This window comes from Zootoca vivipara, chromosome 12 (assembly GCF_963506605.1).
Source record: "Zootoca vivipara chromosome 12, rZooViv1.1, whole genome shotgun sequence".
NCBI lineage: Eukaryota > Metazoa > Chordata > Lepidosauria > Squamata > Lacertidae > Zootoca > Zootoca vivipara.
Genome location: NC_083287.1, coordinates 37,237,590 through 37,265,467, shown reverse-complemented (window position 1 = coordinate 37,265,467; position 27,878 = coordinate 37,237,590). Strand labels below are relative to the sequence as shown.

General features: G+C 42.2%; 1 protein-coding gene across 1 annotated transcript in view; it reads right to left on the bottom strand.

Annotated features, from left to right (window-relative positions):
* Positions 1-845: 845 nt before the first annotated feature.
* The window catches only part of SPAG6 (sperm associated antigen 6), a 59,762-nt gene continuing 32,729 nt past the window's right edge, over positions 846-27,878 (bottom strand). The window contains exons 7-11 of the mRNA XM_035130051.2: positions 24,258-24,410; positions 21,182-21,373; positions 11,828-11,944; positions 8,841-8,986; positions 846-5,095 (exon numbers count right to left, since the gene is read on the bottom strand). Coding sequence (XP_034985942.1) covers positions 5,029-5,095; positions 8,841-8,986; positions 11,828-11,944; positions 21,182-21,373; positions 24,258-24,410 — 675 coding nt within the window. The 3' untranslated portion in view covers positions 846-5,028. The remainder of the gene's footprint in view (positions 5,096-8,840; positions 8,987-11,827; positions 11,945-21,181; positions 21,374-24,257; positions 24,411-27,878) is intronic.

Sequence of the window (27,878 nt, the reverse complement as noted above, 5' to 3'; positions counted from 1 at the left end):
TGTGACATTCGTTGCAATCTGCATTTTACTTGTCCATGAATAATACAGGTGATTGCAGTGTAAGTATTCCAGAATGTTGACATTCCTGCTGACAACTCAGCTGTATTTGTACAGCTAAAGAGATGTGGAAGGGGAATTTGAGGTTTTCTCTTGTGTGGTTAGCGTAAACATCACTGTGCAAGCCAATAGTGGCTGAAGGATTTTAGCCTGCTCAACTCAAACTGATTCAAGCTGTTTTGCAATACATTTTTTTAAGGTTTAAATAAAAATACAACACAGGTGCTGTGAGGATAGGAACATCCTTAGCTATTCCATCTTTCAAAATTACAAAAGACTCAACGCTATCAAGTCCACAGGAATTTAAATTTGTTAGGATGTGGCTTTGGGGAGAGCATAATCCAGCAAAACAATTATGCAGCATTATGTTATTACATACAAAAGTTGCCTTACCAATGAATCTGCCTTTTAAAAACCTGTGAACTAATTAGAAGTGTCTGGTCGTAGGTACTATTTAGCAGTGCAATTCACCAGATTGCTTTCTGTCCAGCAGTCTTTGGCCTCACTGACGAGACAATGTCCAATTTACATATTTATCCCCCACATTCCTAATTATTTCACAGCTTTTCTGAAATCCATAGGGTGAAAACAGGCCACCCCCATGCACAAATTCCCCACTATAGAAATATGTTTACTGAAACAACAACTACCGCAGTTCCATGGAGTTTTAAACAAAGGTTGCTTCCAGTTTGTTCAGAATTCATCCTGACTTGTTTGCACAAAGTTTGTGAGAAGTTAGATGGCATTGGCTATCTATTGAACATTCATTCTGGTTTGTTATAGGGCAATTCAACAACTGTTGAAGAAGGGCAGTCTCCAGTCACCACCTGCCATACTGCAGACAGCAGGGGCAGCTGAAGAAAGGACTTCTGAGAACAATCTCTGTGGATGGGCGCATTGTCAGGAGCAGGAGTCAAGCGTATGTCAGCAATAGAAAAACATGGTGTAATTGCAGTTAACTTTTTATTCAAAGAAAACAGAACAGTGCAGGTCTAGTGATCCCAGCAGGTCTTGCTCCAATAAGGCAGTTGTGAGGGCTGAAAGGTCCGCACCTTCCCACCACTCACTAAGGCTCCTGCTCTTCCCAAGCTGCGTCTGTGCACAGCCAATCTCTGCTCTGCTCTTTTCATTTCTCTGTGTTCTAGACTGGGGGTAGGGGACCTGGCCACCACAACAGAAGGGGGGAGACTCTCTGGATTCTTGAGCCTGCCTCCATTCTGCCCCTTGGCCCACCTCCTCTCTGGCCTCCGCTTCCACCTCTGGATTGCTTTCTGCCACAGCCTCTTCCTGCTCACTAAACCTTGTTACCTCTTCAGCTGCTGGCACCTCCTCCTCCCAGTCGGCTCCCTCCCTCATTGTCCCACCACCAATCCTCTGGCTCTCAGCCTTGTTTCCTTGGGGGTTCTCCAGCTGCTGCCTCCCACCACTCAGCTGCATCCAGCCAGTCCATTACAGCAGTCCAACTGATATTTGGGTCCCAAGTCATGTAAGGGTTTAAATTTAGCTTAATAGGTGTCATAGTTTGCCCTTGCATACTTTTCCCTGAAAAAGATGCAAAAACAATAAACAAACATGCAATAAACAAAAACACACAAAAAATTCAGTGCTGAAAATCAACAAGCATTGTGATTTTTTTATGTTATAGAGCAAGCCGCTTTGATGAAACAAGTTATTGACATATAGTGGTGGTGCTGTGGTCTAGCCTCTTGGGCTTGCCGAAAGAAGGTCGGCAGTTCGAATCCCCATGACGGGGTGAGCTCCCGTTGCTCGGTCCCAGCCCCTGCCAACCTAGCAGTTTGAAAGCACGCCAAAAACTGCAAGTAGATAAATAAGTACTGCTCAGGCGGGAAGATAAATGGTGTCTCTGTGCGCTGCTCTGGTTCCGGTATTCTGTTGCACCAGAAGCGGCTTAGTCATGCTGGCCACATGACCCAGAAAAAGTGTCTGCGGACAAACACCGGCTCCCTCGGCCTGTAAAGCGAGATGAGTGCTGCAACCGCAGAGTCGTATGCAACTGGACTTAACTGCCAGGGGTCCTTTACCTTTACCTCTCTTTGTTGTTGTTGTTGTTGTTACATTGGCACTGGGACTGGGTTTGACCTTTCTAAATTCCAGATTTCAGCATGTTGAAACAACAGTGAGGATGCTATCATGGTCAGTTAGGTCAACATGTTGGGAGGCAGGTGGAGGGATGATAAATGTCCATCCTGGGCTATAACAAATCTTTGCCATGTCACTCTCTGGTCCTTTCTACTGACCAAACTGGCTAAGAACCAGAAAGAGCTGGCAAGATATGCCAATTTAAAATAAGGCTAGGCTAGGGTGACACAAGGAGGCTCCGAATCATCAGTCAGCACAAAGAATCAGGTTTACGCTCTTCTCTGAAACATGTTTTCTGTTCCTTATATATCCCTTAATTTAATCTTTTGTTAAACATGCCCAAATACTGTGCAACAGTAATAGTCTAATTGGTATTCACACTAACCCAAATTATAGGGCTGGCTGAAGCATGTGGCTTCTTTTTGCCAATGCCAATATTATTTATGTATTGTTTAAAACGAAAGGGGGGGAAACAAGGAACTATTGATTTTTATACAATAGAGTGAACACTGGCAGTGTCACTTGGATTCCTGCTGGATTTTTTTGAGAATGCTTTCAAAATGTGGAAGCCAAATAAAAAGCTGTACAACTGCCATAAGCTTTGGAGCCAATTAAAATTCTTTTTTTTAAAAAAACACATACACCAGATACTAGACACATGAATCTTTGTACTGATTAAAGAAATTATTGGCTGGAAGTATTTTGCATTATTTTAAAAGGTGCATTAGCTTCTTGATGAGAATGTTAAGCGATATATTATGATCTAAATTCCTGTCTTATTTGCATATAAATTTGACAGGCAGGATGTGTGCATCCATAGTCCTACACAAGAGCTGCTTTACTATTTCATTCTAACATTTGCTAAAAGAGGATTATTATTTTTTCCTTTTTAAAGGGATTTGTTGTGAACTGCCAGGGAAATTCAGCATTTTAAGTTTATGTTGCAGTTTATTTAGGTCTGAGTTAACTCTATTGATACTACTCTGTATTACTTTCATAGTGTTATTTTACAAATGAACCAATCTAATCTAATATGCGAGAGCTGGCTTCCATGTGCCATCACAACTAGACACATTTCAAATCTGCCTGTGGCAGCAAATGCACACAACCAGTTCTTTATGGGCATGTAAGTGTCTGTATAGGCAAGCCTTTCCCCACTATCTCATGCCCAGCTGGTTGTACAAAAAGGCATTAAGTACCAGTTATTTCAATGGCAATCACATTAAAATGTGAACCATCCAGCACAGCTGATGATCAAGGATGATGAGAGTTGACCAACTCATGTGCTGATCGTATTCATTTCTTTGGCCCCCTCCAACAGGATGGCTAGTCTTACTCAGGCTCAAGTACCCTGAACTAGCTGAGGCACAGGATTGCTACTGGTGGTGTATGGTTTGGTCTAGTTATCTCCTTCAAATTATGTAAGAAAGGCATCCTGAGGAGGGGACCAAAGAAAGAAAATGCTGAAGAAGGTGGCATTAAAAAACAACAACACTTTCTGGAGTGAATTAAGAGTTCCCACCTTTTCCCCAAAAGCCCAGCCTTCCAGGTCATACCAGCTTACCAAGATTTTATAGAATGGAGTGCAATTGCTGGAACCCAAAAGGAAGAAGGAGGTTGGTGGAGGAGACAATCAAAATTGGTCATGAGCTATTTAAGGGTGAGGTCAGTGACAAACATAATAAAAAAGCAGTTGGTGGTGGGTGATTCACTTCCTCATGACACCACCTTATCACTGAGCATTGACGGAAGCCCAAACGTCTTTCAGAAGTAATACAAGTCTTAAGCAATGCTTGAGGCTAACTGACCCAACTGTTGTAGTCTGCACTAGCCCAGAAGACAGACAATAATTTAAGGGTGTTTGTTATGTTAGCTTTGTAGCTTTTATGCAGTAACATTCCCTCTTCCAAACACCTTTTAACTTTTACCTGTTATGAATGTTAGGCAAACAAGACAGGCACAAAAGAAAAAAACTGCATGTTGGCTGAAGGAAATTGTCATACACATTTCTGTTTGACTTAGTATGTAGTTTTATTTGTTAGTATCTAGTGCTATCGTTTTGAGCATGTGGAAAGTTGCCAAGGTGCAGCTTTTAAATATTTTTTTAAGCATTCTATCTTTCCAGAGTTAATAAAATTTCAAGTAAAATTCAATGCCATGCTTATTTTCAGTTTCCCTTTAATCACTCACCACCTTTCCTTTCAAGCATTTTGTTACCCAAATCACAGTTCTTTTGAAATCCACTCCTAAATGTTAACAGAGACAAAACCTGTATCTTCGGGGGGGGGGGAAATACCCATCAATTTACCAGCTGTACCTTGGTTCTTCAAGGTGCCATGGAAAGAGAGCTTATGTGGAGGTGGTACAGGGGTCAGTGAAGAAGTGGGGTGAGGAAATAGTTTGCCACTTGTTTGTTCATTTGAAGACAATTCCTACTTGGATTTGGTAATCTCAATCTGCACCTCTCTGCTGAAATGAACAGAGGCACTGCTGGGTCCAGTGCTTATTGGATGAGGCTGTAATCCTCTCATTCTATTCTTTGTCTTAAGGACCTGATTGGACAAATTGCTCTGAAGACCACAGGTCTATCCGGGAAGAGCGCTGGCCCCTTCAGGTCCTCAATAACTCTGAGAAATGCAGGCCTCTTAACACATGTGCGTAAAAGTCTTTATTCTTAGGTAAGGTTTCCAGAAAACCAAGTGTAGATTAAAGATGGAAAGGGTATGTCTTCCTGTTATCATAATTGATTGGGAACAGAAGAATATAGAAAGTTAGTATCTCCCAGACTAGAAATACAGTCATTTGCCACTCAAAAACACATATTGGAAATAGGGGTGGGTGGGGAATGTTCTATCACAAATGATGAAGGGTTTATAGAACTGGCTGATAATTTTCTACCCTTTCCAGAAGTGCTTCAGAATATCCAGGGGAATAATATCTGAAAGAGAAACAAGGGTGCCTTGATTAAAAACTCATCATGCTAAATACCAAACTACCATTGAACAGAAAATTAAGCATACTTAAACCTGCTGAAAGAAATCAGTGGGATTAAGTGCATTTCACTCTGTGCTGGGTCATGGCCAAAGATGACACATGATACATGCCAGCATGTTTATGAGGAATAAATCAAAGAGTTGGGATTTCATCTTAAGCAATTATGCAACTATTAGGGCTCTATCGGCTAGAACATTTTAAATTAAAAAATGGGTGCCCCCAATATATTGGCCCACAAATTATTATTTTTAAAAAATCAAAACAACTACTTATAAAAACTGTAAATGGGAAGAACCATCTTAGGAGGGAATTCCTCTAAACATAGGGTGAGAGAGGTGGACTCCATGTGGTATGTCAACAAGGACTTTCTTTTCTCTGCCTTAAAGCTCCCACCACTCAGTTTCATTGGATGACTCTGGCTTTAAGTATTATGCAAGAGCAGCAGACATCCCCAAACTGCGGCCCTCCAGATGTTTTGGCCTACAACTCCCATGATCCCTACCTAACAGGACCAGTGGTCAGGGATGATGGGAATTGTAGTCCAAAACATCTGGAGGGCCGAAGTTTGGGGATGCCTGTGCAAGAGCGCGAGAAACATCTCTCTATCCTGTTTCTCCACATCATATATCATTTCACATACTGCTATCATGCCCCCCTCGTTACCCACATTTTTTCTGAAGTAAAAACCTTGTTGCTGGATGTGAAGGCCACCCCCCCCCATAACAGTTCAAGCTTCAGGGCCCCCCCAAAATAGGTCCACCATTGCTCAAACCTTGTAACCTTATATTGCAGAACGGATTAGGTGTCCACCAGATATTAACAAGACAAGTCTATACACGTCTACTCAGAAGTAAGTCCCACTGAGTTCAAGAGTTCAAGATAATTAGCAACACAATCCTAACAACTTTTAGGATTGCAGCCTATGTTGTTTTTTTCACCTTCCACATCTTCTGTGCTGTGTATTATGGTCTTAGTCATTTGCAATTTGATGTTACTGCCTAGGAAATGGAACCATATGTTTGGGCCTGTGCAGGGGTTGATTAGTTCTAAAGACATTTTAAGGTGGTCACTGTGTGTCTGAATCCCTCCCTCCACTGCCTCAACTCTGCTTGTCCTGGTATAATATGTCAAGAAAAAGAATTACACATTCCCCTTCACCATTTGATGAGGACAGATGTGAGTCTTCAGGATCATCACTAATAATAAATAAGAAGAAGACTATACTGCCCTCCATCCAAGAATCACAGGGCAGTTTACAATATCTCTGAGGTAATTATGAGGCATACATAGTATTCACACCATTTTTAAAACAATATTTGTCATTCAGTCTTTCTATCCAAAAAGGAGGCCTTTGACCCTTGCTGTGAATCTTGCTCTCCTCCATTCTCACTGAAACTTGAAATTGTACCCTCTGCTCTATTACTGCTTTGCTTAGAGATGACAAAGAAAAACACAAGCATCCAAAGGCTTCCCTCTGGAGAATTCGCTTAATGTTGTTTGGATCCCTTAAAGATTTTACTTGGAGGAATTTACTGCTGTCTAACAATTCCCTCTTGGGCATGCAATCAAAGTATAAAAATGTGTCCCAGCTTCCCTTAGATCCCAGCACAAAGGTCAGATTTAAAAGCAGTGTGTGGCATTTAAGACAAAGCAAAAATCAACAGACAGTAAGAAACTGCAAAGCAAGTAACAGGGCAGAAACTAGTTTCTTAATGTTTCAAATGGCACTACTGTTGCCTTTTCTAGACGAAGAGTAAATAATTTATGAATGCAAAAATGAACAATACCCTTAACTTCTCTAGGTGAAACTGCAAGCAAGTAGAAATATAAAATAAACAAGATGATATTTCAGTGGACCAACATCTGTTGGTGTGGGAGTATGCAAACCTTTGAGTAACAGAGAACACTAATACATTAACAATGTCTGAGTGCTATGTAAACAGAGAGCTTGCATAATTTCCCTCTTTCTGCTAGCCAATTGATGGTGTTCTCTCAATGAAACTATAATTCTATGCACACTTTCTTGGGAGTAAATCCCACTGAAACTAACAGGATTACTTCAGACTAAAACTGATTGGCTCAGACCATGGGTAGGCAAACTAAGGCCTGGATCTGGCCCAATCGCCTTCTCAATCTGGCCAGCAGACGGTCTGGGAATCAGCGTGTTTTTACATGAGTAGAATGTGTGCTTTTCTTTAAAATGCATCTCTTGGTTATTTGTGGGGCATAGGAATTCATTCATTCCCCCCCCCAAAAAAAATATAGTCCAGCTCCCCACAAGGTCTGAGGGACAGTGGACCAGCCCCCTGCTGAAAAAGTTTGCTGACCCCTGGCTCAGACTATGTGCTTAACCTCCCCCCGCCAGTTAATATTGTACATCTTAAATCTTGAACACCAGATTCAAATAGACTGGCACGTTGCTCTAGCACAAGGGTGGGGAAACCTATGACCCTCCAGATGTTCCTGGACTCCCATCACCCCCAGCCAGCTTGGCCAATGGTTAGGGATGTTCCGAGTTGCAGTTCAGCAACATCTGGAGGGCCACACATACCTCTAGCACATCTGCCTACCAGGCTAGCATAATAAAATCTCTGTGACATCCACTTAATGATGTGCTCCGGTTTGGTAACAGAAGTTTAAGACACTGAACCATCAAAGGAATTTTCTCTTATGGGGAAATTCCAGATCATTTAATTTTATTCAGTTTGCAGGTAAAACTTTTCCAGCTCCAACAGGACTGAGTTACAGCATGCTATGGAAAGGCAGATGACCAGCAGAGGGAGTGCAATCGCATGGCATCTTAACACTCTGGAAGGAGCAATGGCCTGGCATAGGGATGGCCAACTTCTTCCCTCTTTGTTAGCACACAGCTGATTGGGAGCCCATTCAATTAGGCCTTCCTGGAAGAAGGACTATGGGAACACTATGGGTCCATTCCACTTTAGGAGCTTATGACTCAGACAGGCAGGAAATTTGGAGGTTACGAAGTCCAGAAACTAAGAGGAACGGGCTACAGCCATGTCCCTTACATCCTACTCCTCTCAATTTTAATTTTTGTGTGTGGACAGGATAAAATCATACTGACAGCCAGACACGACATGCTATCCGTAGCCTAGCAAATCAAAAATCCTGGAGGGCTATTCCGTCTGCTCTGAGTGGATTTGCAACTGGAGCCCATTCCTCACATTTTCATTAGTGTCAAAAGCTACCCTCTCTCTGCTGGTATTGGCTATCCGTGGTGTGGTGTGGTGGATGCACATTGTACAGAAAGTAGTGTTACTGCCTACTTTGTGAACATGCATCCTGAATATTGGGTCAGAGTTGATTTTGTTAAAACCCTTTTCCCCATTTGAGCAGCCCTTCCCAACGCAGACCACATCACTAATTGCTTTGGGAACTCCCTTCACTGTCATATGTGGAATGGCACTTTTAGGTGTATAGAATATTTGTACATTGTTATTGTTATTTTGGATCTTGGCTAGAGTCCCTTTTAAAAAAAACCAAGTAAATAAATACACATAACCGAATACAAATGAAGGAGTCCAGTTACTTTGCTGTGCCCCTAACCCAATGTCAGACTGAAAGAGAAAGTCACATAGGAACTGAAATTATATTTATAAATCTCTTACATTTTGATACTGCTTTGAGGACAACATAAATGAAACTGCAGCATCGTTTCCCACCCTTACCTGACTATTTCCTCTGGATAACAATTGTTAATTGTGTAGATATACTCTTGAAGAAGTGACCCAGCCTCTGCTTTTATCTCCTGAACCTTTTTAAGGCCTCCACTCGTTACAAAAAGGCGCCGTGCTTTGGAATCATGGGGCAGAACCTATTTAAAATGAAGCATATAACTGTAAGAAATTCAGCATTTCTTTGCAAAGCTTATTATCTCCTGTGAAGTTTTATTATTAAAAACAAATTTCAGGGACACCAAGAGCATGATCTAACAGAACGTTCTCCTCTGCAAGCCTCACTGAGACAAAATGGAGGAGGGAAAGGGAACAATAGCAAAGGCACTTGTGCAGAAAAACATACCACTGGACTGTGCCCAGAGAGTGAAGAAGAACTGCAGACTCACAGTGCTCAGAGCACTTTCATTAACAAGCAGGAGGCTTAAAGCAGTTTTTGCTCAAATTGATTCGTAACACGACTGCAAAACCTACAGTGGTCAGCATGCACATCTGAATTACAAATGCCTCTTCTGCTTCCTGTTCCACAATCCTTATCCTATGTGCCCATTAATAGCAGGAAGAAGGTGCAAAATATTTTGTTTTTTAAACGTGACATTCTCTAGACTAGCCTTCTCCAACCTAGTGCTGTCCAGATGTTTTTCAGTACTCTAAAATTCCTATCTCTGGCGGTTGACCATGTTGGCTGGTACTGATGGGAGTCGGAGTCCAAACAACATCTGGAAGCATTGGATTGGAGAAGGCTGCTCTGGAAAGAAAGCCCACATCAGGATCTTAATGTCCTTAGCAGCAATACAACCCATCATTTCAGTATAAGCGTCTCTAAACTCAAACTGTTTTGTTCTGCTTAGCATGCATTTATGCTAGCTTTTCCTCTTGATATGATTCATGCCGTAACCCTCCTAATAAAATCTTTAAAGCACAAAGGTTATCCTTTATTTCACCTTCACCTTTGTGATTATTTCTAATACTTTAAGATCCACTGAGTTTTGACACCAACGTGTACCACTCAACAGAGAGACAGATTCAGCTGAGGCTATTAAGGGTAATCTGCAACATAGAATGGGATGTGGCAAGGAATGTATGCCAAGAGTTCTTTCGGCCCTGCTTCCCCCGAAAAAGCATCCTTGCCACATAGCAAAGAGCAAGGGACTACATGGGGGTCGGGAGGGGGCAGCTCTCAAAATAAAGGGTGGCCCTTAAAACAAGAGTGATATGGTAAACTACAAAACAGGCCTCCACTGGTCTCTAATAAGTGTGCTGTTTCTAGTGCAGGCTTTCCACTGAGTGTGGAATTTTTTCATATGAAGAAATCAGGCCTGTCCAATTCAAGAGATCATGCCACAAACAATTGTAGCTGCTGGAGCCAAAGGGATTGCCTCTATTTAAATTCTCAAGTAATTCCCACTGCCCCCCCCCAAAAAAAATTTTTTGCGAGACTCAGGGTTCATCTATACTTCCACTTGTGTGCTGTGGCGAGAAAGCATAGGTCTGAGTAGTTTTCCCTTTGCCCCACTCCTTTCCAAGGGAAAGCCCACTCTTTAGCAATAGATTAGAACACATGTCAATCCAGGGGAAACCCCAATTGCCATTTGCTCCGATTGAGCACTAAAGAGCGGTTTTTCCCTGGGGAAAAGGACAAGAGGAAGTGCGGATAAGCGTTCAGAGCTCTATTTGGGTTAAGCAGTCTCAAGTGGAAATCTTGCCCTCATTTCTTTAAAAACTACAAGAAGAACAAAGAAAAGTAGCTTGATTTCTTTCTTTTACATTTTTAGTAATAATAAAAATAGGAAGGGTATACCATAATAGACAATATGTTTTTGAACAATAGCCCTGAAAAGTTACTGCATTATTAATATAAGCAGGCAGTTTATTGCAGGAAGATATATAGGGCTGAATTCTATTAGAGTTCCAAAAACTGATGAAGGGAGCCCCTTTTCTTATACATTTATTGGCTTGAGGTTTGCAGAGACAACTAACAAAATATATTGTGGCTGGATTTCTTGTTTCCTGCATTTCCTAGCTTCAGTTTATTCTAGAAAAACATTGACTATTCATTCCATTTGAGGCATAAAACCATGGAGTGTCATGTTAAAAAGCATGTTAAAGAAGAGGGGACATTGGTTGTCATGGACTCCAGGGCTTGGACTGAAGAACTGAACAACCAGAACCTAGACTCAGGAGTTATGCACAGAGATGCAGTGGTCTGGGGTTGCAGGGGGTCGAAGACCCATAACTAGTTCTGCAGCAGGGTCCCTGTCTCTAGCGTCCTATTGGCATGAAAGGGGAGCTTTTTAGCCACTGAAAAATCTTCCCTTTCTTTGTGCTGACTGGAGCCAATCAGAGTGAAAGGTGGGGAGTCAGAATACATCCCTAGTTATTATTTTATAAGATTACTGCACAATCTTAGAAGGGAGCAGGTGGAGCTGTGAGAGGCCATGGATGAGACTATGAAGGGGCTCTGTACTTCTGAATTTGCCACTACACTACTGGTTATGTGAGCATGGGCCTGAGAGGACAGGTTCATGCAAGCATTGCCCCTTGCACCTGGCAGGCAGTATGAAGCCTATGGATTAGACAGGCCAGCATATATAGCAAGAGTATTTTCCCTTCTTCCCTTGGCTTGATCCACAGAGCAAAGCCTTTTTCCTGCTGCACTCTTGGCTATTCCCAGCAAGAGATTTCAAGGGTCCTCAACAAAACACTCCAGAACTGGATTCAGGTACAGCTGCCTGTACAGATGCACAAGAACAAGACCAAAAGCAGCTGTAAGAAGCATCCCAACACAGAAAGCAGCAGCACAGAATGGCATTTATTCCCCAAGTGTTAAGACCAACCTATGCCACTGTTGTCGTTTTCTGTGTGCAACAGCTGCCCTCGGCCCTGAGAGTGCTAATGTGCTCATCAAGCTATCGAGATTGGTTTTAGAAATGTTGGCCATGTATGCAGCCTTTAAGAAGTGTAAGCAAATGCTCATTTACCTTACTGAACTGGCCAACTATGTGCTTCAGGATGTTTGGAGGAGCATCATGCAATAAGGGTTCGAGTGCTGGCAGGTGAGTGCACTTCTGCAGGATGTTCTTTAAAGCTTTCTTAGTCTATCAAAACACAAAACATTTTCAGTAAGGCATTGGCTGACAATCACCATCAAGAAGTTACCAAGTCTGCTTGGGGAAAAAACCAGCCTTTTGTTAGTTCTATAATGCATAAACTTTAAGTATCCTTTCTAGATCCAGGAATATTGAAAATGTTTCTTGTGCATCAAGTCTGATTTATTTTGGAAGGCAGTAAATTTATAAATAAGCAGATGCACACTTTTTTTTTAAAAAAAAAGCCACAACCTAGTGAACTGTTCTGTTTTCTGTTATATCCCAATAAAATCAATGAGATTTAAACATGTGTATCTTTCAACTGGTGTCAGATTGTGGGTGTTAAGTATTGCAGCCCCAATGGAAATGGAGGAAGAAGTCAAGGCAGCAACTGAAATGAAAGGCCATGATGTGTAAAACATGTTGTGTAAAACAGGTACCATTAAGTGTAACGTACAGCCTACAGGTTTATTCAAATGGATCTTGACTCGGCATGGCATGAGGCAAGGACTACATTGGTATTCATAGAATCATAGAATCATAGAGTTGGAAGAGACTACAAGGGCCATCCAGTCCAACCCCCTGCCAAGCAGGAAACACCATCAAAGCATTCTTGACATATGGCTGTCAAGCCTCTGCTTAAAGACCTCCAAAGAAGAAGACTCCACCACACTTCTTGGCAGCAAATTCCACTGCCGAACAGCTCTTACTGTCAGGAAGTTCTTCCTAATGTTTAGGTGGAATCTTCTTTCTTGTAGTTTGAATCCATTGCTCCGTGTCCGCCTCTCTGGAGCAGCAGAAAACAACTTTCACCCTCCTCTATATGACATCCTTTTATATATTTGAATATGGCTATCATATCACCCCTTAACCTTCTCTTCTCCAGGCTAAACATACCCAGCTCCCTAAGCTGTTCCTCATAAGGCATCGTTTCCAGGCCTTTGACCATTTTGGTTGCCCTCCTCTGGACACGTTCCAGCTTGTCAGCATCCTTCTTGAACTGTGGTGCCCAGAACTGGACACAGTACTCCAGGTGAGGTCTGACCAGAGCAGAATACAGTGGTACTATTACTTCCCTTGATCTAGACGCTATACTCCTATTGATGCAGCCCAGAACTGCATTGGCTTTTTTAGCTGCTGCATCACACTGTTGCCTCATGTCAAGTTTGTGGTCTACCAGGACTCCTAGATCCTTTTCACATGTACTGCTCTCAAGCCAGGTGTCTCCCATCCTGTATTTGTGCATTTCACTTTTTTTGCATTTCACTTTTTAGTACCTTACATTTCTCCTTGTTAAATTCATCTTGTTTGCTTTGGCCCAGTTGTCTAATCTGTTAAGGTCATTCTGAAGTGTGATTCTGTCCTCTGGGGTATTAGCCACCCCTCCCAATTTGGTGTCATCTGCAAACTTGCTCAGGATGCCCTCAAGCCCATCATCTAAGTCATTGATAAATATGTTGAATAAGACTGGGCCCAAGACAGAACCCTGTGGCACCCCACTAGTCACTACTCTCCAGGATGAAGAGGAGCCATTGATGAGCACCCTTTGGGTTCGGTCAGTCAGCCAGTTACAAATCCACTGAATGGTAGCATTGTCTAGCCCGCATTTTACCAGCTTCTTCACAAGAATATCAAGATATTCTTCACAAGAATATCAAGATAGGCTATATCTATAGCATTCCCTTCATCTACCAGGCTTGTAATTCTGTCAAAAAATGAGATCAAATTAGTCTGACATTACTTACTTTTCAGAAACCCATGCTGACTTTTAGTGATCACAGCATTCCTTTCTAGGTGCTCACAGACCGTTTGCTTAATGATCTGCTCTAGAATCTTTCCTGGTATTGATGTCAGGCTGACTGGGTGGTAATTGTTTGGGTCCTCTCTTTCCCCCTTTTTGAAAATAGGGACAACATTTGCCCTCCTCCAGTCTGCTGGGACTTCGCCTGTTCTCCAGGAATTCTCAAAGATTATTGCCAGTGGTTCTGAAATCACCTCTGCCAGTTCTTTTAATACTCTTGGATGTAGTTCATCTGGCCCTGGAGACTTGAATACATCTAAATTAGCCAAGTATTCTTGTATTACCTCCTTACTTATTCTGGGCTGTGTTTCCCCTGCTGAATCATCTGCTCCATATTCTTCAGGTCGGGCAATGTTTTATTTTTTGGAGAAGACTGAGGCAAAGAAGGTATTGAGTTCTGCCCTTTCTCTGTCCCCTGTTCACATTTCACCATCTTCTCCCCTAAGTGACCCCACTGCTTCCTTGTTCTTCCTTTTGCTACGGACATACCCATAAAAGCCCTTTTTGTTGCTTTTAACCTCTCTAGCAAGCCTGAGTTCATTCTGTGCTTTAGCTTTTCTGACTTTGTCTCTACACGTGCTGGCTATTTGTTTGAATTCCTCTCTGGTGATTTCCCCCTTTTTCCATTTTTGGTACATATCCCTTTTAAATCTTAACTCAGTTAAAAGTTCTTTAGATAGCCACCCTGGCTTCTTTAGGCACCTTCCATGTTTCCGTCTCATTGGTATTGCCTGAAGTTGTGCTTTTAGTATCTCCCTTTTAACAAACTCCCAACCATCATGAACTCCCTTAAAGTCTAGGATTTGAGTCTTAGTATGCTTGGTTGCTCCTTTCCGCTATATAATAAACTCCAGAAGAGCATGGTCACTCCCACCTAATGATCCTGCGACTTCTACCTCACTAACCAGGTCCATCACTATTGGTTAGGACCAGATCTAAAATGGCTGATCCTCTTGTTGCTTCTCCCACTTTCTGGACAATGAAATTGTCTGCAAGGCCAGTGAGGAATCTGTTCAACCTTATGCTCTTGGCTGAGTTTGACATCCAACAAATATCAGGATAGTTGAAATCCCCCATTACTACTATCTCACTTCCTTTTGAATGCTTGGCCATCAGTTCCAGGAAGGCATCATCTGTGTCCTCAGTTTGGCTTGGGGATCTATAGTAAACTCCCACAATGAGATCACTGTTATTTTTCTCTCCCTTAATTTTGACCCAGATACACTCAACTTGGCTTTGAAGTTTTAAATCCTGGATCTCTTCACAGGTATACACATCCCTGACATATAACACTACTCCTCCTCCTTTCCTGTTTGGTCTATTTCTCTGAAATAGATTGTATCCCTCTATTACTACATTCCAATCATGAGACTCATCCCACCAGGTTTCAGTGATGCCTATTATGTCGTATTTAGTTTGCTGTACCAAGAGCTCAAGTTCATCTTGTTTATTTCCCATGCTCTGTGCATTAGTATACAGACATTGAAGACCATATTGAAGCTCTAATATTGTAAAAGTTGTCTGATGCAGATATGACCTAATTCTGAAATTCTCAAAGTCTGGTCCATGGATCACTGGTAGTCTGCAAGCTCTATTCAGGTGATCCATGGAAAGGGTTAGAAAACAAATGAAAAATACTTGTGCTTAACCCAGCACAATTTGTTTTTGTTCTGATGATCAAGGCTGTTTTCATCTAAGACGGAATTATTGGACAGACTAATAAGGCTCTGATCTAAGACCTACAATTTTCATAATGCAGTGATGGTGCATTTCCTTCCTAGAAATCTGCAAATTGAAGGGGCCAGTCTCAGCAGCCTGGCACCTGTGATTTTCATAATTTGCTGCTGCTTTTGACAATGGTTTCAGTGAAAAAAAATCTATCAAGTGGTCTGCTGAGACCCCTAGCAATTTTCAAGTGGTCTGGAGTCAGCAAAAAGGTTGAGCAGTTGACCTAACATGTACTTTGTCTCCTGCAACTCTACACATTCAGTATGCATTTCTTGTGGTCCAAAATGGATCTTCTGTATCCTGCAGGGATACCTGTCTCTCCCTTGTGACTACCTGAGGCTCTACTAACCTCAAATGTAATTAGATAATGACATGATGTTCTATCCCTCTGTACCAACGTTGCAAGTACTGTAGATTAGGTAAAGGTAAAGGGACCCCTGACCATTAGGTCCAGTCGTGACCGACTCTGGGGTTGCGCGCTCATCTCGCATTATTGGCCGAGGGAGCCGGCGTATAGCTTCCAGGTCATGTGGCCAGCATGACAAAGCCGCTTCTGGCAAACCAGAGCAGCACATGGAAACGCCGTTTACCTTCCCGCTGTAGCGGTTCCTATTTATCTACTTGCATTTTGACGTGCTTTCGAACTGCTAGGTTGGCAGGAGCTGGGACCAAGCAACGGGAGCTCACCCCATCACAGGGATTCGAACCGCCGACCTTCGGATCAGCAAGCCCTAGGCTCAGTGGTTTAACCACAGCGCCACCTGGGTCCCTTAGATAAGAAGTTTTTCCTCCACCCCTTCCTGGCGACGTCGGGGATTGAACCTGGGACCTTCTGCCTGCGCAGCAGATGCTCTACCAACTGAGCCACCACGGTCCCTTACTGTAGATTAAAATGCTACAATGACTAACAGCTTGTATCCAGCTTCCCATTCAAGGAGTTTTAAAGGCAGACACACCACGGCTGGTTGTTTAAGCCCTTTGTGTGGTTAACTAACATTCACCATTCAATTAAATGAGAACGCTGTATTTGAAATGAGAGGCATGAATTCAAATACATCAAGGACATCAAGGAAATGGGCAGCTAATCCAAACCATAATTTTAGATGTCTGGGGGAGTGCTGTAGGTCGGCGGTAATAGAGCACACACACACACAAATATAAGGTTCGGGGTTCAATAATAATAATAATAATAATAATAATAATAATAATAATAATTTATTATTTATACCCCGCCCATCTGGCCGGGTTCCCCCAGCCACTCTGGGCGGCCTCCAACAAAACACTAAAATACAGAAATCCATCAAACATTAAAAGCTTCCCTAAACAGGGCTGCCTTGAGATGCCTTCTAAAGGTCTGGTAATTGTTATTCTCTTTGACTTTTGGTGGGAGGGCATAATACATAGCTGCCAAGTTATCCCTTTTTTTAAGGGATTTTCCCTTATGCTGAATAGGCTTCCTCGCGAGAAAAGGGAAAACTTGGTAGCTATGGCATAATAGAATCACAGAATTGTAGAGTTGGAAGGGACCCCAAGGGTCATCTAGTCCAATGCTCTGCAATGCAGGAATCCTGTCCACAGCCGTCCCTGGGTGGGTTCAAACCACCAACCTTCTGGTTAACAGCCAGATGCACTGACATGTTGTACCACAGAGACCAATCCCTAGGTAGCCGCTACTGGTCAGAGTAGAAAGTCCTGCACTAGATAGACTAATGGTGTTGCTCAATGTAAGGCAATTCCATTTGTTCATATATCCTTTATGCCACAACAGTTCAAGCAGCATCATATGCAACACTGAGACCGAGTGACATCACTCAGCTCCCATGTGCCTCTCCCAGCCTTGCTGCACCAATTTCTCAGGGAAGCTTGCACCAATGTTATCAGGATAGACCCACCTACCTAACCCCTCTTTCTGTACCCCCTCTCTGCCTTTTGCAGTAGACCTCTGTATACGCTCAAATTCCTGCAAATTATCAGGAATACCTCCTGTTTTCTAGTCCTTGTTGCTGTTTTAGACTTAAAAGCATGAGTTTCTGGAGACGTCATTCTACAGGGTTTGGCTCCTTCCCAAGGATCTGTGGAAACTTAGAATTTCTGAAAGCGGTGGCTGGATGCATCTCTAGCGCCTATCAGATTCTACCAGTCTCCACCCATACACTGAAACCAGCATTTCTGAAATCAAAAGTTGGCAACGCAGGTCAGCACAAGAGGGGTGGGTCCATAGCTCATACTTGGCATACAGAAGGGTACAGATTAAATAATGAGTGTTTTAGGTAAAAGGGTCATGTAGAAGGTGGTGGGGAAGTTTTCTGCTTGATCCCTGAAGACTGCTTTTAGTCAGAATAAGCAATACTGGGCCAGAGGGAGAGAGGGTCTGAACCGCCATAAGGCAATTTCCAAAGCTGCCGTTGACACCAGTGGCAACTTCATCCTCCCAGGTGGAATAGTAGCTTCAGAGGAGGGTTTTATTCATCAGGATTGCAGTACTGGGGTGGGGTGGTTGGGGGTTGATGTCCTCTCCCAGTGTGCCATGGCCTCGATGCTGAGATGCGTGAAATGCATTCACACCTTTCACAAACGGAAAGGCACTGTGCTGGGCACAGCCTGCCATTTCACATACTGCAGCTGCTGACACATATTTTGAACTTCTGGCATATTGTAATAGAGTTATGTTTTTCTTTAAGCAAACACATCCTTGTCTTATTTATAAGACAGCCTACGACAAAGTAAACAAACATAGAACGCAGCAGGTAGAGGAGAGCCTTTTCCAGTGATAAAGTAGGGATGCGGGGAGAGGACTCAGATCCTTGGTATGGGAGCTGACATGTTATAAATACCGGCATATATCTTCTTCTTTTTTAAGCTGAGAAACACTTGCCCCAGTGCTGATGCAGCAGTGCCAATAGCTGACACCAACCTGGTGCAGGAAAGAGGCATGGCCAACGCCCAGCGTTGCAGGGCCAAATGACTTCCCTTGCATTAATCAGACTAGCATCCAGTCTCATGTGCTTTTGCACAGTGCAGCGCAGCATCACAGCTTGTAAACCAGCTTACATATGGATCAGGGTGCGGAGAACTTTCAAATTACCTAAGCATGTAAATGCATCAAGGCCTGGGCTAGTCCCCTCTACCCTGTGGATGATATGATGCTTACTTGGTCACCAAGAAACTCAGACCTCCCTGATCTGTACAGATTCCAGCAGTCAGCATGGGCAGGTAGCACTGACACCACCCTCCTCCTCCTCCACTGCCCCCTGCAGCTGTGAATGCTGCCAACAGTGATGACCTGGGCACAGTGAGTCATGCAACCTCAAGACTTGATTATTGCAATGAACTCTATGTAGGGCTATCCTTGGGACATGGTCTGGGAGCTCCTGCTAGTGCAAAATGCTGTGGATAGGCTGCTGGTGAGGAGACTACTACTAACAGCTAATTCCAGAGCATAAAAGCTAACACTAGCTGCCCATGTTACCAAGTTCAAGGGTCCCATATTAATTTACAAGGGTCTTAACAACTTGGGTCTCGGGTACCTTAAGGAACACCTGGTTCCTTATATCCCTGCCCAATCACTGAGATCATCAGTGAAGGCTCTTGTTAGTGGTACCCCATGGTTCAGCTAATACTAGCTGCCCATATGTTACCAGGCCAAGTTCAAGGGTCCTATATTAATTTACAAGGGTCTTAACAACTTGGGTCTCAGGTACCTTAAGCCTTAAGGAACACCTTGTTCCTTATATTCCTGCCCAATCACTGAGATCATCAGTGAAGGCTCTTGTTAGTGGTCCCCCATGGTTCAGATGCATGGCTTGTGATAACTAGAAAGCATGCATTCAGTATTATGGGGCTGATTTTGTGGAACTCCCTCCCAGCTGAGATGCTTGACACAGACCTTTCTATTCCAGCAGGCATTTTAAGGCAGTTTCATCTTTTTCTAATTAATTTCAATTTATTCTAGTCACTGTAAGGTTTTTGCCATTTTATATACACAGCTTAGAAACTTCAATGATTACGTAGTATATAAAAAGCTGAAATAAAATGAATAGAAATAATCAGCTACCACAACTGACAGGCAGCTACCTCAAAAAGCAGCTAGAAGCTGTGCTTTGCACAGGTTTATCCCATGCCATAGCCCCAGCTGTGGAAAAGGCCAAGAAAATTCAGGAAGCCCTTGCTGTAATAAGAGATTTCCCCTCATGGTTCTCCTGTGCTTGGAATGAATTATGACTCCTGGTTTCAGAGAGGCATGATTTGTAGCTCCTTGGATGGCTGACCATCTGGGAAGGTATGTGTGCACAAACCTACAGTAGCAAATGGAGCTTAAGAAAGGCAGAGCCAGAAGAGAGAAACAGGAGAGAGGAGGAGAACAGATTGGTGGACTCTTGCTTGTGTGGCTCCAAATGTTTCCTACGTGAGAGTGCAACTTACGCTCTTTGTTACTTTCCATGTGTCACTCCCCAGCCTGCTCACTTCTAAGTAAGTTGATTTACACTTTACACTCCAGCTGCTATCCTCAAAAGGAAGCAAAAACCTAGAGAGGCCCCCAAACTTTCCATGACTCAGACAATATTATGTCATATCCTGTACAGCAGAAACAGTAAATACGAACGCTCTGATCTTAACTATATTTTTTCCTTGGAGGTAAGGCCCAATTGATATGCTACTGAAACACTGGGGGGAGCCACTTCCATATAGCTTCACCCTGTGCTTCTCTGGCAATGTCCTGGCCACTGCGTAAAGCAGAAGGAAGGTGGTGGAATCCTGATGGAACAGAATGGACTGTACCATTTCAGATTACAGGTGGGGGGAAATGACATTTCTGAATGTTCTCTGAAATACCATTTTCTGAAATTTAAAACAAATCACTTTCAAGCAGAAAGCAAGCACAGCTGAAGTTTTCTTCCTGGTAGACTAGTTTTCCATCTGCAAGGAGTTTTGTTTTCACATAGTCTAAAGTGGTAATCTACTCTAACACCTCAGGACTCTTACCACCTCATTCTAAGGCATATATAGTGCACACCAACGGAGGAACAAGATGGCTGAACCAAACAATGTGTTTCCTTTACATGCAAACACCACCTTTGGAGGTCTAGGAGATGCTCACATCAAAAGAAACTACAGTACGTTATGTGGCCCATTGATACTAAAGTTGCATGGGAAGCAGCCATGGGAAAATGGCTCTTCCAGTGCTGCACTAATGTATAAATTGGCCATGTCCCACTGAGTGGGTGGGACTGCAACTCAGTAGAAGAGCACCTGACTCCAGCATCCCTAGTTAAAAGGATAAGGTAGTGGGTGATGCTTGCCTAAGACCTTAGGGAGAAGCTGCCAAACACAACAGACAATACTGGGCCAGATGAGCAAATAAACTGACTTGCTGTAACTACAGCAGGTTCCTATTTCATAGTGATACTTGCTTTCACATATGTAGCTTGAATCACAGCCTATGGGGATGGTATGGTTGAAGCAGAAGGTCTCTAAATGAGAATATTGTACCTTTAAAACAGCCTGGCACATCCACCAATTGTAGTTTGATAAAATGATAAATTGTGCTAACGGATCTATGCAATTTAGCAGCAGCCATTTGGCTTACTATATATTCCCAGGCAGGGTAAGCAAATTGCCACCCATTCCCGGAAATCTACTACCTTAGCACCAAACTGGTTGCTAGCCCATAATCTAACGTTATTTGTTTTCTAGATTTGTCAGGCAAATCTACTTACTTTGACTTGAAGATCTTCTGAACTTTCAGGTGACATATACAGCGAAAGCAGTACAGGCAAGACATTTGCTACTGCAACAGCACGGGCATGTTCCGGAGTGTGTCTCCCAATCTGTCCCAAAGACCAGGCAGCTGCTGCCTTAATATGATCTTCTGGCTCTTCTGACAAGCACACTGCCAGCTGTGGAACCCCCTGTGGTATTAATCAAAAGCACAAAACACTATAAATCCAGGCTGTGTGTGGAGAACCTTGCAAGGATTGCTAGGGAGGGAGGGGATAGAATAAAAAGCTTCTCCCTTTCCCTTATTTATACATTCTCAACTCATAGCACCTATGAAGACTCTGTCACTTGCACCGTCTGCAAGGATTACTCCTGAATGCTACATATTTAAGCATCAGAAGAATATTAAATCTGCAAATTTCTCAGAGATAAGGGCTGTTAGAGCTGACACGTTTATTGCTTTTCCAAAGGATTCAGAGAGCAGGTGCCACAGTTCAGGCAGAAAGCAGAAAGCAAAGCTGGCGCTTTTATCAGGCACTGAAATTCCAGGGTTTCAGGTTTCTTTCCCAGGTTTCCTGGAAAGCAACCAAGCACTGCCTCTGTGCCCCCTCCGTTCATTTCAGTAAGACTTGCACGAGGCTGCCACACAAGCCTCTCATAAATGAATGGATGGGGGACAGCCATAATGCTTGGAGGGAGCAGGGTTCTTTCTTCCACCACTCCAAGCAGGAATCGTTTAGATATTTAGGTCCTTTTTACTTGCTTTCCTTCATTTGCTCCACACAATGCAGTTAAACGCAACTAACAAGTTATTATTAATGTGAGCATTGACCCTTACAGATGTATATTGGAACTTTCATCAGTCAGATTGCCTTTTAGTCCTGACAATTTTATAATTAGAACACTTTGGGGTTGTTTTTTTAAAAAACAACAACATCAATACAGTCTACTATCCACCAGGAACCATTTGATACATTTTTTAAGGGAGAGGGAGACACAATAGCATCAGTAACTATATTGCTCACAATGCAGTGAAATATTACATTTCCTTCCTCACTGTCAGGTTATCTAGCAACCCTCATCTCAGACACAAAAGCTTGCTTAGCAGTCTGGTCATTTCAAATAAAGCAATTCAGGAAAACCAAAATAGAAGAGCATTCACAAGGGTTCAAAACTGCAAGACATTTCATGATGGAATATAGAGCATAAATGTGTTTCATTTTTTTGCAGCATTAAATTCCTCACCACCACCACACACACTTTAAATGTACCACAGCAGGAGCAAAGCAGGTACATGTTTGTTTTATAAATTCTTATTTTGAAGAAATTTAAAGTGAGACATCAAATATTTATTCTAAGAAGCCATTTGCCAATTTTGTTTCTACCATTTGGAAAAACAACTCAATTAGCATCTCATGAAAATGCAAGACTGTGCTAGCAAACTAATCCATAACCTTTCTTAAAAACAAAAAACAAAACCCAAGGCTCTGCTATTCCATTGCATTCCAGGCACAATGAGTAAGAGCATAACTCTGTTTATGGAACACAAATTAATACATTCAAGTGATTTTTTTTTGCTTTAGAAACAAAAACACCCTACCTTTAAGTAGACATACCGGTAGTTATCATATTTCAATGACATTTTTAACACTGAATTTCTTTCTGATTTCTTTAATGCTCCCCAAATAACTCTGAACATCATTATCTCTATGGTATTTTTTATAAAAAATGGGTTATTAAATAAACAAAGGCACAATCCAGCCATATGTAGACACTGATTTCACATGGACACACACTCTCTCTCTCTTTTTCTCAAATACACATGGGGGGAGAGCGAGAGGGAGAATTAAATATGTGCATAACTCTCCCTTTGAAATAAACAGGATTTAGAAATGTTTAACTCTGGCAGAATTGTGCTAAAAATATTCTTTCTACATTGGGATTAAACAAACACCTTTTTTCTAAAGATTTTACACATAATCTTTTAAATACAACTTAGAATTTTTATGAATAGATTATAAGTGGGATACAAAGTTCATTCTTCTGGAAGCAAGAGCCATTGAAACCAGCAAGGCTGGTATCTAATTGTGTTTAGATTACATAATGAAAGAAGAATTCCAGTTGAAGTGTGAAATGTTATTTTCATCCCTGTCCTACAGTTCATGAAAAATATCCAAGATGTTTGAATCAGTAGCTAGCCTATATGGTGCCTCGCTAGACGAATTTAATTTGTTCCACGGGTCAATTCGTATAACGTAAAATTCGTCTAGCGAATCCCATAGGAATGCATTGAAATTTATTTTATTTTTGCCCATAGGAACGCATTAATTGAATTTCAATGCATTCCTATGGGAAACCGCGATTCGCTAGACGAATTTTTTGTAAAACGAATTCGTCTTGCGAGGCAACCTCCGCTAGAAAAATCTCTTCGTTAAGCGAAAAATTCGTCTTACAAGGCATTCGTCTAGCGAGGCACCACTGTATTCAGTTGCTTTTCCCATTGTGTCATGAGGGTACATGAGATTTATGTTTGTTTTGTTTGTTTGTTTACATTGGGTTGCATCCTATGGCGGCTTTGCCTTAGCAGATAGGGCTTCCAATTGTACAATCCAGATTTTTGCCAACCTCACCTATCCAACATAATCCTCTGTAACAAACTCCATACTGTTCTGGAGGGTCCATGATTCTTCAGAAGCAGCTTTTCAGGTGGAACTTAAGTGGAAATGGAGTGATAGGCTAAAATTGGGCGTTCCACCTTAACTGAAAGGAAGCATTTTCCACCAAGATAAAGCCACCACTGGATGCAAGCCATTCATATCCCACCTATCCTTCAAGGGACTCCAAAAAGTGCACATGGGCTACCTAAGAGATAGTGACTAGCCCAAAGACACCCAGTGAACCTCATGGCTATCAGGGGATCAAAACGTTTATGAAAAACAAACTTGCATTCTTTGTCTTCAGCATCGTCACCAGTCTGATGAACACATTGTTGTGACACCTAGCCTGCACAGCCATGTGCATCTGCATCACCTTCTCAGAATCTCATTATGATTATAGCAACCAGCAAGAACTAACCTTTGAAATGATCACTGCCATGGCCAGGTTCTCTGAATGAGCTGCCACATAGCCCAGCATCATGATACCAGGAAGTCTAACATTTCCTTTGCAGCAACCAACACAGTCAATGACAGCAGCAACTCCCCCTGCATTCACTATGAGTTGTGAAAGCTGAAAACAGATAAATCAGAAAGGATTTCAAGTAACTGTCAAACAGTGCAAGCACTCTATGGCCAAGTGACTCCATCCCTATTGATGATGCACACCCCAAAAATTTTTTATAAAAAATGAGCCATTCTATTCATACGGATATAATTGAGCTGAAGAAGCCCCTAGTGGTTAATCAGCCACATTATATGCTAAACAGATGCTTACAGATGTATTAAAAGTAGCAAAGTATAATACAATGCAGTCTTCCACTAAAGGGATGGAGAAACCGTGGCCCTCCAAGTGTTACTGAACTATAACTCCCATCATCCCTGACTATTGGCCATAGGGCTGAATTCACAATATCAGGAGTGGAATAGGTTCATCATTCCTGTTCTTCTGGCCCTAGCAACCAGGGCAAACCCATTTTGCTCCACAGAAATCTTAGGGTGCAGCTGAAGACGAGCTTACTAGTAAGCATTGGGATGTATTGATTTGTAAGTGAGCAGCTAGATTTGATTTTTCTCGTGGATTCAGAGGTTTTGGTCCACAAAGACTTTCCTATTTGCTTTAGTGGAAGAGCAGTGCTGCACACACACCATAGGGGTGTATATGTAAATACATCGTTACATATGCAACACATAAGGAGTTATGGCGTAGGGTGTAAACCACTGTCACCCACAGGCGTATAAATACCCCTTCTGTTCAAGATATGTGCATAAGCGACGACCTATATGAATATTGGTTCATCTATGTCTGTGCTATCTACAGTGACTGGCAGCACTTCTCCAGGGTTTCGGACAGGAATCTTCCCCAGCCCTATCTGGACACGTCAGGAGTTGCTCTACCACTGAGCTATGGAAGTGCTTGATATACTTCCTAATAAAGAGTAAGGCAAGCCTAAATTTATTTCAGTGGGATTAAGCACATTCAAACATTTAGGACTATGCCTATACAATAAATGCAGGCCTGTTCACATTCCTGGGTGTCTACATGTGCACTGTGTCTTATCAAGCAAAGTTTGAAAATTAAATTGTCTGTGGAATTAAAGCAGAGCTATGGAAAAAGCTTGTGTGGGGATAGGATCCTGAGGATCCTATTCTTTCTCCCACTGACCTGCTCTTTAGTGTCATCTCTTTCTTGCCACAACTTCTTTCCAAATTACTCTATTTTTTTTCAAAAAGACATGGCCAATTGGGGATGGGAAGGATTAAGTCAAATTTATCATGGGCAAATGAATGAAAAGCTGAACATTCTGAGCACAGAATGAATGCTCTTGGTTCAGCATTCAGAGCCTTGCTTCCTTTTTAAAGGGTGAACTTTCCCAAGAACCCTGGTAAGCGAAGGTGTGTTGAGTCACCACTGGAGTCCTAAGAAAACTGGATGAAGATTATTTAAACCTGATACGATACTCATTTAGCATTTTTAGTTTTTGATTTTCATCCCCCACCAAGAGAGAACTCACTCAATAGTAATCTTGACCTTTAAATTAGCCTAAATAGGATCTTGCCCGCACCCCAAATACTTCCAGAAAATATTCATTCTCTGGCTTTGGCATGTATCCAAGAGGAGGTAATTGGAAAGAGGCCATCAAGAATATGCTTTCACCACACAGACAGAATTGCCAGATTTAATTTATCACATTGCCACCCTGCCTTTTCTCTAAGGAGCTCAACATGACATCCACAGAGTTTCTCAATTTTGTATTTACAACAATCCTACCAGGTAGGTTAGGCAATGAGGCCAAAAGCCACATATGTGAATTTCACAGCCATCTGGGAGCTTGAACCCAGATCTCCAAGCATGCATTCGCCTTCTAACTTAAATTATAACCAAACTAGGAGAGGAAACTATAGACATAGCTGTCTGGAACTGTTTAATCCAAGACCTTATATAGGTTAAAATCAGCACCTTGAAGTGTGCTTGCAAAGCAAACCAAAAGCCATCAGAGCTTTTGGATCAGTGATGCAATGCGTCCCCAGCAACTGTGTTCTCTTTTTTCGAAACAGTCTCTAAAAGCAGAATACTGTAGCAGTTAGTGAACATGTTTCACCGCTGAGAAATTATATTCATCATGGGTGTAGCCAGGATTTATTTTAGAAGGGGCTGGCTATATGGGGGCTGGGCAGAATTGAGTTATCTGTGACAGATTTGGTCAGTTAAGTATTTTTAATTGCTTACTTGATTTTTTTTTTTGGGGGGGGTTAGGTAGCTATACCCATGATATTCATGGAAGCTTAGCCTGCACAAATTTATTTAAAGTTCCACTGAAGTCTATACTCTTATCACAGTGAAGAATCCTTCAAAGAGACATTTAAAAAAACACCTATCTCCACATATGTCTGTCTATCTAAAATGAGAGCCTCATCAGAGACCCTTTTCTGGGGTACCCTGCCCATCCTGTTTTGTGGATGGCTAATGGGGAAAGGGTCTTTACATTGGAGATGCTCTGATTACAGAATGCTGTCCCCAGGAAGGCTCACCTCCAGAAGGGTGCCAGGTTTGTAGGGGTTCTGGGCAGTGGTCCCCAGAGTGGTCCCCGTAGTACTGCTAAGGTTGGGCACCTGCGAACGTACCTGACGGTACGTGTGAGCAACAGAGAAACATCAAGTGAGGCATCTGCAGCCACCACCAACTTAATTTCCTCAGAAATTTCCCCAGATCTGGGCCCCACTCAGAAGGTGGAGGGATTCTGGGGGTATTAATATGGTGGCTACAGCTTCCTCGCCTCGTGGTTCTTTTGCAAGGTGCTGTGCTTATATATATATATATATATATATATATATATATATATATATATACACACACACACACACACACACACACACACACACACACACACACACAGATACATATGGACGCTGATGTCAGCAGCAGTGGACCTGGCATTTGCCTCACCATGCTGGGGGCTGACACCAGACCTATTTGCCAACATGTATATGGATGTCATTTGGGCACCAGGCAAAGACTTTTAAATTTTTATTTTACTTCAGTTTCGTCTGTTTATATTGGTGGGGCTTATGGGTTTCATACCGCTCCTGCTTTTTTTTACAGTTTTAGTATATTTTAAAACTTGTACATTTTCAATTTATTTTGCCGCGTTTCTAAATTTTGTAACTGCCCTCGTAATTTTTATGGCAGGGAGGGTTATAAATCCCTCAGATAAATAAATAAAGTCATTTATTCTTTCCTATTTCAAGGCAAGGGCTTTTTACTCGAGCAACTCAGTTGAAGACAAATAAAATCTGCTTTCCAATATTTAATAGCCGCCTCTCCGGCTAGCATTTAAAGTCATACAAGGGGCTGTGCGCTGCTTTAATTTTTAACAAGACCAGCCAGCCTGACAAATGAAAGCAAAACAGTGAAACTAATACTGTGCGTTGTTTCAATTTGGCTTCATCATTTGATGCCAATTTTGTTCGCTGAATCGCTTCGGAAAACTAACTGTGTATATGTAGTACGCTGTCCTTTGAAGAACAAGTATCAACAGGA